The 14219-nt window shown below is 36.2% G+C and overlaps 2 protein-coding genes across 7 annotated transcripts in view; one reads left to right on the forward strand and one right to left on the reverse strand.

Annotated features, from left to right (window-relative positions):
- SIDT1 (SID1 transmembrane family member 1) overlaps positions 1 to 14219 on the forward strand; it is a 479838-nt gene that overhangs the window by 352867 nt on the left and 112752 nt on the right. The gene's annotated exons all lie outside the window — the stretch shown is intronic.
- Positions 1 to 14219, reverse strand: part of SPICE1 (spindle and centriole associated protein 1) — a 65152-nt gene that overhangs the window by 34547 nt on the left and 16386 nt on the right. For all 6 annotated transcript variants that reach the window (XM_082738384.1, XM_082738385.1, XM_082738386.1 and 3 more), the window contains 3 exons: positions 11225 to 11323; positions 8232 to 8279; positions 3436 to 3579 (listed from right to left, as the gene is read on the reverse strand). In XM_082738384.1, the coding sequence (XP_082594510.1) occupies positions 3436 to 3579; positions 8232 to 8279; positions 11225 to 11323 (291 nt within the window). The remainder of the gene's footprint in view (positions 1 to 3435; positions 3580 to 8231; positions 8280 to 11224; positions 11324 to 14219) is intronic.

Here is a 14219-nt window from a genome sequence, read left to right on the forward strand (position 1 = left end):
TTTCCTAATGGCAGTTTTGAGTTTACTATCAAAAAAAAATTACTGACCTTCCATCAAAATAAAGAGATATAATTGAAAAAAGCAGATAGTAGAGGAATAATTTTATCATACCAAGACCTGATTATCACTTATAATGAGGTCTCCAGGAAAGACATTACACTGTTGCATTTTGCCAGTCTCTGCCCAGCCTTCTTGGGGCAGATGGGTTGAGAGGCCACAGATCAGGGTACTGGCTTTCTTTTGCTCTCTCTAGATTTATTCATCACTCCTCTCTGATAACACCCATCCTCTTAGGGAGCCTGGGTGGCTCAGTGAGTTAAGCCTCTGCCTTCGGCTCAGGTCGTGGTCTCAAAGTCCCAGGATCGAGCCCCGCATTGGGATCTCTGTGCAGCAGAGTGCCTGCTTCCCCTCTCTCTGCCTGCCTCTCTACCTACTTTTGCACTCTCTCTCTCTGTCAAATAAATAAATAAAAACCTTTACTTAAAAAAAAAAAACAAACCATCCTCTTGATAAGTAAACCAATCTCTGCAAGCCCATCTGTATACATTACTTCCCCAGATGGGTTCATAGAGCACAAAGTCAAACTTATGAATAGTGGTACACATTTTGGATTCACAAAAGATCATCCAAGATCCCTTCAAAAATACTAACAAAAACTTTTAATTCTAGCACTTTTGTTCTCTGATAATAAAAACCAGACAGAAATAGCAAATTACAGAGAGACCTGGGAAGTTATTAGACTTCTAAAATTTATAAAATCTTTATCGAAGTTTCCCTTTCTCTGATCGAATTTGGACCCTCATTTGCTTGATTCCCAAGACATGAGTGCATCATACAGCGAATGATTATGCTAGCCAAAGAGCTTTTCTCTTAACTTTGCTAATCTAGGTAGGAGTCCATTTCTGGGGGATGGACTGGTAGCTCTAATACATGTTGATACTGCCTAGGTGAGTATGCCCAAGGAGGCTTCTTCATTTGGTCCCATCACATCCCTTAACAGAGACACTACAAATTTAGCAACACTGAAATAATAGATGCACATATCTTTGACTCAGCAGTTCCACTCTTACGAATTTATCCTACATGGGTGTCTAGGTGGCTCAACAGGTTAAGCACCTGCCTTCTGCTCAGGTCATGATCTCAGGGTCCTGGGGACGAGCCCCACATCGGGCTCTCTGCTCAGCGGGAAGTATGCTTCTCCTTCTCACTCTCCCTCTGTTCTCTCCCTCTCTCTCAAACAAATAAATAAATAAAATCTTTAAAAAAATTTTGTTCTACAAATATAGTTTTACATGTACTTAAAACCACATTCAAGGGTATTCATTGTATTATTTCCAGTGACAAATGAGGTAACAATCTGTGGGTGACAGACCTGCTACTTACCCACCAATTTCCTGTCTTTTCATTTTCCTTTTAACAGAATTCCCAAGTTTGAGCCAAGTATACACCGACATCTCCTAACCGTCATTCTAAGTGAGAATCGTCATATGATGAATTTCTGGACAGTGGGATAGAAGCCAGAATTTCTGGATGATATTTAAAGGAGTAGCATGCATTCTCTTTCCCTTTTCATGCTAGCTAGAATACAGCTAAAGGCAGCTGGAACAGCCATTCTCTACTCAGTGATGGAAGCCCTGGAATAAAGGACCACAGAGACCCTACCAACTACTGGTTACTTCTGAACTGTTTCATAGAGAGAAACAGATTTCTATTTTGTTTAAACCACTGTATCTTCTTAACCAGAGGTCTAAACTATAGTCCATGGGGCACCTGGGTGGCTCAGTGGGTTAAGGCCTCTGCCTTAGGCTCAGGTCATGATCCCAGGTCCTGGGATTGAGCCCCGCATCAGGCTCTCTGCTCAGCAGGGAGCCTGCTTCCCTTCCTCTTTCTGCCTGCCTCTCTGCCTATTTGTGATCTCTGTCTGTCAAATAAATAAATAATCTTTAAAAAAAAATAAATAAACTATAGTCCAATACACTTCCTAAGTTTTCACAAATAAGGTACTGGATAAATAAATTGTGGTACATCTATATATTACCTGGCCATTAAAAAGAAAAGGTAGATTTCTAAATACTGACATGGGATAATCTCCAAAATATACTGTTAGATGGAAATACTTGATCTCACTAACTGCAGAGGTTCTCAACCCTGGCAACGAATTAAAATTACATAACAACTGTCTAAAAAAATACCTAAGTAGGGCCACATTATAGGTCCACTAAATCAGATTAGCTGAATATGGATATATCTGCGTCCAAAATACCTAAGCAGGGCCACATTATAGGTCCACTAAATCAGATTAGCTGAATACGGATATATCTGAGTCCAGATACTGTGATTTTTTTCATGGAAAATCTCAACACTGACTGATCTAATGTGCAGTCAGCGTTGAGAACCATGACACAAGGGCCTGAGGCATGGGACTGGAGGGACATATAAGAGACTTCACTCATCCTCTCCTACCACTCTTCCTTCAGTCCCTCCTTCTACCGTATCTACTCCTTCAGGACATGAGCAGTTCAGGACAAGAGCAGGAGCCACTAGAGATGAGACACAAAAGCCCAGAGTCGCCTCAAAAGGGCTGCCTTTTCTCCTGGTCACTGTGAACCACATACTTTGTCCAAGATTATCAAAGGATACTTATCTGTAAAGAACCATATTCTCTCAATCTACTGTTTTTAAAGTCCATATAAACATTTATTTGGGAGATGGAATTCTTCCTGATGATACATTAAGACTGAAACTTTTACCTTTCACTAACAAGCCTAATGAATTCTTCGAAAGACAGAGCAATTTAAAGCTACAGTGAAAGGTCACCCAGAACAGCCAAGTGCCATAAGCTTCAACAATGAACAAGAAGCAACACTACAAAGTATATTTCTTTTTCAATGATTTCATCCCAAATCAAAGGTTTTTTTGCTGTAGCTTCCTCTTATTTGCCATATTATTTATTCCTACACATCTGATTACTTATCCAAATACCTACATTTTGTAAAAGATTTAGCCAAGGACAAGTGGCTTACTAACTAACTTGTTGGACAAGCACACATTTTTTTTTTTTTGCAAAGTAATTAATCTAATAGCACTGTGTGTGAACTGAGAAAAATAATTATAGCAGTTTATATATGTATATAAGGAACTAATTATGTGCCGAGGAATGTACTAGTCAGTTTGTTAGCATATACCGCTGAAATCTCATAACATTACAATCAGGCAAGTCACATAAACAGTAACTTTCCATGCAGGAATTCAAACCTCCAAACTAGATACTAATCATCACTCCACTGCTTTTTTCAGAGTCCATGTGTAAATCATTATATAAGGACACAGTTATTTACTGAAGTCCTTCCAATGTGAATCAAATTTGAAAGGAAAGAGAGAAACCTATTTATCATTTTCTTCTCTAACTCTAAAGATAATGCAGTTTAGCATTACCTCCTTCATTATAGACAATCTCCTTCTCTCAAGATTAGAAATTTCTGGTTTCTGCTTCTTCCATTTTCTCTTCAAAGCTTTTTCTTGGAGTTCCCAGTGTACTAATGCTCTGTTCTTTGATTTGTGTATTTCATGACGACGTATCTGTACAAAAGAAAAAAATATAAAAGAATGCTTCAGGAACAAAGAAGTTGCCTATTCAGATGTGGAACCACCTAATCTAATTCAACTTTTAAAAACTTTTTTCTGGTCCAACATGTGTGTATTTATACATATTCACAACCAAAATTTTCAGTCTTCTAAATCTTCAAACGTGATTCTTAAAAAATATATCTAGAACTAGGAGACCTAGCAAAAAGACAAAATGAAAAAAATACTAATTTCTACTTCCATTGGCCAGAACTATCCAATAAAATGTTATTTTCCAAACTACGGGCCAGAATTCATTTAACAGGTGGTATAATCAATTAATGGGTCAAATCAACATTTTTTTAAATAAAACAGAATACAAAATAGAAAATATTAAGACTAAATCACACATAAGAAAGTTAAGAATTGGGTGCCTGGGTGGCTCAGTGGGTTAAAGCCTCTGCCTTCGGCTCGGGTCACGATCCCAGGGTCCTGGGATGCAGCCCCACATTGGGTTCTCTACTCAGCAGGGAGCCTGCTTCCCTTCCTTTCTCTCTGCCTGCCTCTCTGTGAACTTGCGATCTCTGTCAAATAAATAAATAAAATCCTTTAAAAAAAAAAAGAAAGTTAAGAATTGTTCTGTTAAACTTTTCAGTTACATATATGTATACTTGTACAATTATACACACACACAGAGTACAACGTAAAAGGCACAAAGTCCACTGACTCATCTTTGGCAAAGACACACCCATTTCATAATACTCACGTCACTACCAAAAACTAACAATGTAGTATTTTTATAGCCCTGCAATGGCTGCAATTTGGAAGTGGGTCACTGGAAATGCAGAACTCCAGAAAAATGGAATTCCTGAAGCAGAGATACAAGCCACAGCTTAAGAGTTGCAGGAGAGGAGTTCACTGAAGTGGCTAAGGAATAGGAACAGATATTGGCTTTATAAGCACTCTAGTATTCAGAACCATGAAAATGAATAAAATGTACTGCTTTGTTTTCACCATGTAAATAAGAAATCAGTCCATTAAGAGACCAACAACCAAATACTGTGTAAGGATCCTGAACACAAAAAACAAATGAAGATGCTATTTTTGAGATAACTGGGGTGATACGAATATGGACTTGGAAACAATAAATAATTATTGTTACTTTTGCTAGGTGTGATAATGGCATTGTAGTTATAGAAAAAATACCTATATTCTTTAAAAATGTAAACAGAATATGTTGGCACAAAATGACATGTTCTCTGGGATTTGCTTCAAAATGCTATAGTGAAGGAAGGAAAGGGTATGAAAAATGAAGAAACTATGGCAAAATTTTAATAACTATTACATCTGGATAATAGTACATGGAAGATCTTCATATTTTCATCTCCATTTTTTTCATAAAAAAATTTTTAAGTCAGTAGGACATCATTATCCTATTTACTAACATTAAGATTTCTAGGTCCACAAAGATATACAAGATACAGCCCTTATCCCTCAAAAGCATTAACAATCTGCCCCGGGAGACTGAGCACATACAGTTGACCCTTTAATGACATGGGTTTGAACTGCTTGAATCTACATATACATGAGCTTTTTTCAATAAATATAGTATAGTACTATAAATGTAATTTCTCTTCCTTATGATCTTAATAACATTTTCTTTCCTCTAGCTTACTTTTTTATATGTTATATGTATATATAAAATACAAAACATATTAAACAGCTACTTATGTTATTGGTAAGGCTTCCTGTCAACAGTAGGCTATTAGTTAAGTTTCAGGGTAATCAAAACTTATATAAGAAATTTCTGACTGTGCAGGAGGTGACACCCTTAACCCCCACGTTGTTTAATGTACATAATGCACCAACTGTACATATAAAGATAAATGAAATACATTAGACAGCACATACGCAATGCTTCATATACACAGTAAATATGAGAACAGTTTAGAGGGGATACCAATTGTTGGGCAGCTTCAAAAAACTTCAAAATTAGTACAAAACTATAATAATCAAGACAATGTTGTGTGGCATAGGATAGACATATAGATCAGTGGAATAAAACTGACAGTCCAAACTAAACCCTTATGTTTACAGAAAATTTATTTTTAGCAAGGGTATCAAGGTAATTCAATGGAGAAAGGACAGTCATTTTAACAAATGGTACATGGAGAACAGGCTATCCATTTAGAGAAGAATGAAGTTGGACCCTTATCTCATTATATACAAAAATTAATTCAAAATGGATCAAAGACCTAAACATAAGTGCCAAAACTGTAAAACTCTTAGAAAGAAACACAGGAGAAATTGTTGTGAATCTTGGGTTAGACAATGGTTTCTTAGATGAAACAAAAAGCACAGACAGAAAAAACAGATAAACTGGAGTTTATCAAAATTAAAAATTTTGGTGTTTCAAAGAATACATATCATCAAGAAAATGAAAAGACAACCAATAGAATGGATAATACTTACACATCATGTATCTGATAAGGAACTTGGATCCAGAATGTGTGAAGAACACTTACAACTTAACAATAAAAACACAAGTAATCCAATTCTAAACTGGCTAAGGAATCTGCATAGACATTTCTCCAAAGAAGATAATACAAATGGCCAATAAGTACACAAAAGGATGTTTAACATCATTAGTCCCTAGGGCAAATCAAAAACAAAATGAGATTCCACTTTACACCCATTTAGGAGAACTAAAACCAGAATAAAATGTGTTGGCAATGGATATGGAAAAATTGGAACCCTAATGCCTGCTGGTAAGAATGTAAATAGTGCAGCCACTTTGAAAAACAGTTCAGCAGCTCTTCAGAAAGCTAACTGCAGAGATACCATATGATCCAGCAATTCTACTCCCAGGTATACAACAAGAGAACTGAGAACATATGTTCACACAAAACTTGTACACCAACATTTGGAGCACACTTATTCATAATAGTCAAAATGTGAAAACAATCCAAATATCTAGATCGGTATATCCATACAATGTAACAGTATCAGCAATAATAGGGATGAAGTAATGACACATGCTACAACATGGACAAGCCTTGAAGACATTCTGTTAGACACTAAAGGACACACATTGTCTTCCATTTACATGAAATGACCAGAATATGAGCGCCTGGGTGGCTCAGTTGGTTAAGTGTCCGCCTTCAGCTCAGATCATGATCCGAGTCCTGGGATCAAGTCCCACATCACACTGCCTGCTCAGCATGGAGTCTGCTTCTCCCTCTCCCTCTGCCCCTCCCACTGCTTTTGTTCATGCTGTCTCTCTTTCTCTGCCCCTCTTTCTCTTAAAAAATACATAAATAAAATCTTTTTTTTTTTTAAGATTTTATTTATTTATTTGTCAGAGAGGGAGGAGGGAGAGTGAGCACAGGCAGACAGAGTGGCAGGCAGAGGCAGAGGGAGAAGCAGGCTCCCTGCCAAGCAAGGAGCCCGATGTGGGACCCGATCCCAGGACGCTGGGATCATGACCTGAGCTGAAGGCAGCTGCTTTAACCCACTGAGCCACCCAGGCGTCCCTAAATAAAAATTTTTTTTAAATAACTTAAAAAGGGGCTCCTGGGTGGCTCAGTGGGTCAAAGCCTCTGCCTTCAGTTCAGGTCATGATCCCAGGGTCCAGGGATTCCCCCACACCAGGCTCTCTGCTCAGCAGGGAGCCTGCTTCCTCTTTTCTCTCTCTCTCTCTGCCTGCCTCTCTGCCTACTTGTGCGGTCTGTCAAATAAATAAATAAAATCTTTAAAAAAAAAAAAAAAAGGATACAGGGTTTCTTTCAGGGAGTGATGAAAATGTTCTAAATCAGAAAATATGAATATGAATATATTGAAAACCAATGGATCATACACATTAAAAGGGTGGATTTTATGGTATGTGAATTGTATTTCAATAAAGCTGTTTTTTTTTTTTTTATCTACAGCAGAAACCTTTTTCAAAAGTAATACTTGAACTAGGATAAGGAAGCAAATTGAGATTTGGATAGGTAGTCAAGAAGTTAGAGAAGGTAGAGAAACTGTTCCAACTAAAAAAAAAATCATTTAATTGAGGATCAAATGTGGAAATATGCATGCAATATTCAAGGAATAAATTAGCACATTCACTAGACTGGTATGCTTGCATAGAGAAGTAATAGTAAATAAGGCTAGAGATATGTACAGATAGAAGACAAGAGATATCTACAGGGCAATACTGGACCAGAGAGATTTGAACAGTGATTTGAAACCAAACCTATCTAATAAAATTTTAATATATGCTAAGTGACATTCCTACATAACATCAGGAAGTCCAGATGATAAGCTTTTCAATTTCATATAGACATAAGCAAGATTAAATATAACTAAACAACTTTCAGGAAGTACCTCTGATTTCTATTCTGAAGTCAGAAACTAAGTATCAAATAAAACATTGAACAAATCTTTTTTTTTTTTTTTAAAGATTTTATTTATTTATTTGACAGAGAGAGATCACAAGTAGGCAGAGAGGCAGGCAGAGAGAGAGAGAGGAGGAAGCAGGCTCCCTGCTGAGCAGAGAGCCCGATGCGGGACTCGATCCCAGGACCCTGAGATCATGACCTGAGCCGAAGGCAGCGGCTCAACCCACTGAGCCACCCAGGCGCCCCAAACATTGAACAAATCTTAACTTTTGATATTAAACTTACCAGATCTTCAGGAGTTGCCCGATGAACTGTTAGATCATTCACAGTATTCTGCGATAAAAAAAAAAAGAACTTTCTTTAAAAAAAAAAAAAAAATTTTTTTTTTTTACAAAATATTAGTATATACTGGATTATTTAAAAATAGGATTTCAGTGTTTGTTCACTTTGGGTAATTTTCTTACAGGAAAAGTTTTCTTTAAACTAGGTTAAAAAACATTTAAAATCAATTTTAATTTATTTTACATTCAATTTCCTTTTTTGTTAGAAGCCTTCTTTTTAAAACTTTTTAAAGTTTTTTTTTTTTTTTAAGTAATCTCTATACCAACATGTGGCTCAAACTCATGACTCTGAGATCAAGAGTTACATGGTCTACTGACTCAGCCAGCCAGAGATCCCTCAAAGGCCTTTTTTTATTAGTTTAAGCCTGGTGTACCTTTCTTCTCCCTCATGCCAAATGGGCCTCAGTTAAAAGATTATGGACTTGGGGCGCCTGGGAGGCTCAGTGGATTGAGCCACTGCCGTCAGCTCAGGACATGATCTCAGTGTCCTGGGATCGAGCCCCGCATCAGGCTCTCTGCTCAGCAGGGACCCTGCTTCTCTCTCTCTCTCTCTGCCTGACTTTCTGCCTACTTGTGATCTCTCTCTCTGTGTCAAATAAATAAATAAAATCTTTAAATAAATAAATAAATAAATAATAAAAGATTATGGACTTAACTAAGCATGCTAACCTCCAAGAAACCTTTCTTTGAAGAGTTAAGGGATTTGTCTGATCATCACATTCTAGCAAGATAATATTGCTATTTAAAATTGAAATGAAATATTTCTATTTTTACATAATATATAAAACAAATATGTTTATTTAAATTAAAATAAAATGTTAGTTTTATTATTCAAAATTCTTACCATATTTGTTCCCATTCTTTAGAGAGTTATGTCACACCTATGAACTTACATTGTTCATTTATATGTGGTTAGGTATGAGTACATCCTAGATTTTAAAGGTTGAAACAGATTCAAAAGTCCTGGGATGAAAACGACTTCCTGTCCAGGAACCAGTATTCTCAATTTAAATATTAATATGGATTCTTTTTAGTTATCTTATTAAAACATAACAGGCTATTTTTAGGTATCTTACAGAAAATAAGCACTAAATTTACCAAGCAAGTATATATTATATTAAAACAATGAATAAAACAGGGTAGTTATGTAATCCAAAATGAGTAAGTTTAAACTAGTTTTCAAACTGCATTCCAAGGAATGAGGTACCTCTAAAGATTCCTAAAAGATAAACTGTGATCACTATAGAGAGGTTAAATTTGTGTGCATGCAAACAGCTTGAGCATAGAATGTATCATACATAATAAGAGATAAAGTTTGAGGGCACTGTATAATTTCATAAAATGTGAGAACAGTCACTTATGTAAAAAGGCACTAAACCAATAGGGCAGGTCTACCACACCCCACAACTCCAGGAGCTACCACTGGGATTGTGTAATGCACAGCCTACACAGCTTGAAGTAACTGCCCTACAATTTGGCCTCTCAAAAGTGACTTCAGTCATTTTGTTACAGAGATTCGGTAAAGCTGGAAATAAAACAAGTTAGTTCTACATCCAACAGATATAAGAGAATTGGATCTGGTGAAATAGCTTCTGATATATTCAAAGACTTAACTTTTTGGCCATAGTTTATATTTAGCTCAAGAGTTTTCTATACTAAAACTGTTACTCCTTTCATATTAATTTAGAAAAGCACAAGATATAACCATAAGATCTTGAGATTTTTAATAATCAAAATAAAATTCAAGCATATTGGGGATATGCCTGGACTTAGTTCTCATGGGAGAAATATAATGTCATTAATAGTACTACTGCTTAAAATGATTTTCTTCTGAAATCGCCTTTAAATATAATTTACATGCTATTTCAAAAACCATCTCACTATTTTTATCAAAACAGTATTATCCAGTTTGATCTCTCCTCCTTCATTTACCATTTACTCCAAATGACTTAAAACTACTTCCAAGTTTGTCTACAAAAAACAGACTTTTCCAGCACTGGCGATAATGAAAAGCAAATGAGGAAAATGCAATTTCAAATGGTGGGTTTCAATTATGTTTTGAGCAATAGCAGCAAATCAGAATAAATACTAAACTCCCACAGTAACCACTCTGAAGTGGATAACTTCTAAGTTATCAAATGCATTATTTTCCTTTTAATCAGTTTCATTGTTTTAGAATCACACCCATATAATATTTTATAGCCAATCAGAGGACAACAAAGCAATATAAACATAAGTAAGTCCCCCTGAGCCCCTTCAAAAAAGCTGTCAGTTTTCCCAGAAGTTTCCAAGTCCAAAAGAATCCCTGAGATCCCAAGTAGTCCCTGACTAGCTGCTTTCCACAACAGAAAGAAAAGGCACCTGAAGTGTCACAGTTCAAACTAAAGTACCATGCTGTGAAAAATAAAGATGCCCTTGATAATACTGAACAGTAATCAGAGTGGGAGCTGGGAGTCATATGTCCCAGGTACTTGAGACTTGTCCTGTCCTGTATCTTAAGAAAACCTTTGTACTGAAACTGACCAGCTTCTGGAGGTAAAAAACAAACAATTCAAGGAGTAAGAGAGCAAGAACCACCCGCTTTCTCAACCCAAAATGCCACTCATATGAGTATGATATCACTGGTTGCTATGGGCAAATCTTAAAATTCAGATTTCACAGAGTAGCTCCAGTTGCCTTAAAGCAGTAAGTTCTCAACGTTTAAAAAGTGGGACTTCTTAAAAACATATTCCCCACCTTCTTAAGATTCCCTCTACAAAAGAGGTATAGGTTATGTATGACCTTGACTTGTGTCCTTCCAAGACCTGGGATATGACTCGCCCAGAAATCCATTCCACCCTATCACGTTCAGAGCACTGTCTCGAGTGACCAGGGCCATGTCATCACATCTATTCCCCCAGAGCAATCTTACAGGTTTATTAACCCATCTAGACTTACATCCCATTCTTGCTTCACAGACGCTTTCTTCTTCTTCACCTTCAGCACTTTCCTTCCTCCTCCCCGAGGACCGTAACGGTTCACTCTGACAAGTGACATCTAGAAGTAATAATCATATCGAATTTTTAAAATACAAGAAAAAGTGGTAATTAAGTATCTCTGGATGGGGACAAAGACATCTAGGAAAATAAACTTTAAAGTGTCAGAAGAAAATTTTAAGCATAATGAAAGGAACAGTCTTCCAAAATACTTGGTTCTTTTACTTCACAATTAGAAAGCTATACTGATAACCATGATAAAACAGGTTTCAAGTTAATAGCTTATATTTATTTGCTTAATAAAGAACTCCAGGAATACAAATTATGATAAAGATCAGAGCTAGGACAGGAGGTGTAAGCTTGTCATCAGTTACAAACCTCACAATTAACAGAGAAAATGTCAGTCACAGGCTAACAGTCTGAAAGCAAAAGGAAAAAGGCCAAGAGTTGGAGTTCTTTGTTGAGCATCCTATTACTGAAAATTACTACCATAGATATATATGTGTTTACCTAAAATAAAAGGGGCTATATTTTAGAGACAAATGAGTTATATCATTCTAGTATATTCCCACACAGTACTAAGGGAGGGTGACTGCCAATACTAAACTGGCATGTGAAAATTGCTAACATTTGCTTGGCACTCTTAAAATAGCAATGCTAAGGACACTGGACTAAATATTACCCAAAATTAGAATAAGACTCATAGTTCCTATACACTAGGATTTTACAAAACATGGATGTGACTTTTAACAAGCAACACATACATATGAGTCCCATTCCAAAATTTCATTACACACCTAAATAGTTACAGAACTTTCCAGCAGACCCCCTTTTTCCAAATTATCCTAAAATAAGGACAGTAGGATCTTCCTTAAGCACACTTTTAAAAAATGATTAAGTAATTTAAAAAAAATCCAAATTCAAGGATTTTCAAGAGGTTCTCCTTAGTCCTCTTTGCTTTGTCTTATCAATCACATTGACTCTTCAAACATGTTCTCTATTTTCAGGGTTTACAATCCAGCAAAAGCAATAAGTCACATTTGAGTTGGAGAATAACAATTGTCTTATGGTGATGGTGATGAGGACAGTGGAGGTGGTAATGACTGCATTAGCTAACAGAATTAAGGTACTGTTCTTAGTAAATTCTTCCACACAGTATTTCCTTTAATCTTAACGATAAGCCCATTAAGTATTTACTATTTATTACTCATTTTACAGATGAGAAAGCTAAGGGACAAAGAATTTAACTAACCGTGAAGGTCAAACAGGAAGTGGCAGAACCATAAATACCATTTTAAAAGATAGGGAATAGAGGGAGAGCCTGGGGCTCAGTTGGGCTGGGCAACCAAATCTTGGTTTCCCACTCAGATCAGGATCTCAGGTCAAGAGGTGGAGCCTTGTGTTAAGACGCCACACTCTCAGAGGGGAGTCTTCTTGAAGATTCTCATCTTCTGCCCCTCCCCCCATTCATATGTGTGCACTCTCAAATAAATAGGAATATCTTTTTTTTTTTTTTTTTTAACAAACAAACAGAGCACCTGGGTGGCTCCGTCAGTTAACCATCTTCCTTCAGCTTCGGTCATGATCTCAGGGTCCTAGGATCAAGGACCCTGTCAGGGTGCTCAGTGGGGAGTCTGCTTCTCCCCCTCCTACTGTCCCTTTCCCCTGCATGTACTCTCTCTCTCAAATACATAAATTAAATAATTTTTAAAATAAACAAATAAATAAATAAAAGATACAGAATAGAACTAAAAATCCAACACAAACCCTTACATTTATGGTCAGTTTCTCTATTTTTTTTAAATTCTTTATTTAAATTCAATTAGCCAATACATAATACATCATTAGTTTCAGATGTAGTGTTCAATAATTTATCAGTTGTGTATAACACCCAGTGCTCATCACATGTATGGTCAGTTTATTTTCAGCAGAGGTGCCAAGAAACAATTCAATAGGGAAAGAAAGGATAGTCTTTTCAATAAATGGTGCTGGGACAACAGGAGATCCATATGAAAAAGAATGAATTAAGACCTTTACCTCACAGTATACATAAAAATTAACTAAAAATAAATCACTAATTTCATTTTAAGAGCTAAAAGCATAAAACTCATAATAGAAAACAAGCATAAATCTTCATGAAGCAGTGGTTTCTTAGATATAACACTAAAAGCACAAGAAACCAAAGGAAAAAACAGATTCCATCAAAACTTAAAACTTTTGTGCTTTAAAAAATACCATCAAGAAAATGACATGACAACCAACAGAATGGGAGAAAATATTTGCAAGTCCCATCTGATAAAAAGCTTGGATCCAGGATATATAAAAGAAACTTAAAACTCACCAAGAAAAACACAAATATTCCAATTTTTAAATGGCTAAGGGAGCAGAATAAACATTTCTCCAAAGAAGGTACTAAAATTGGGCAATAAGCACATGAAAAAATGATCAGCATCATTAGTCATTAGAGAAATGCAAATCAAAACCACAATGACATACCACCTCAAACCCACTAGAATGATTATAAACAAAAGGGTGGAAATAACAAGAGTTGGTGAGAATGCAGAGAAACGAATACTCTTGTATTGTTAGTGGGAATGCAAAATAGCATGGCCACTTTGGAAAACAGTTCAGTAGCTTCTGGAAAAAGTTACCAGTTACCACAATTCTAGTCCTAGGTATATGTCCAAGAATTCAAAACTTATGCCAATACAAAACTTGCACATGAATGTTCATAGCAACATTAAATTCTTAATAGACAAAAAGCGGGAAAATCCCAAATGTCTACCAGCTGCTGAATGGATAAATAAAATATGGTGCATCCATACAATGGAATATTACTTAGCAATATAAGGAATGAAGTACTGATATACGCTATAACATGGCATAGGAACCTTGAGAATATTATGGTTAAGAAGCCAGACACCAAAGGCCATATATTGTATATATATGATTCTATT

Source organism: Mustela nivalis (genome assembly GCF_964662115.1).
Source record: "Mustela nivalis genome assembly, chromosome: 1".
NCBI classification, from domain to species: domain Eukaryota; kingdom Metazoa; phylum Chordata; class Mammalia; order Carnivora; family Mustelidae; genus Mustela; species Mustela nivalis.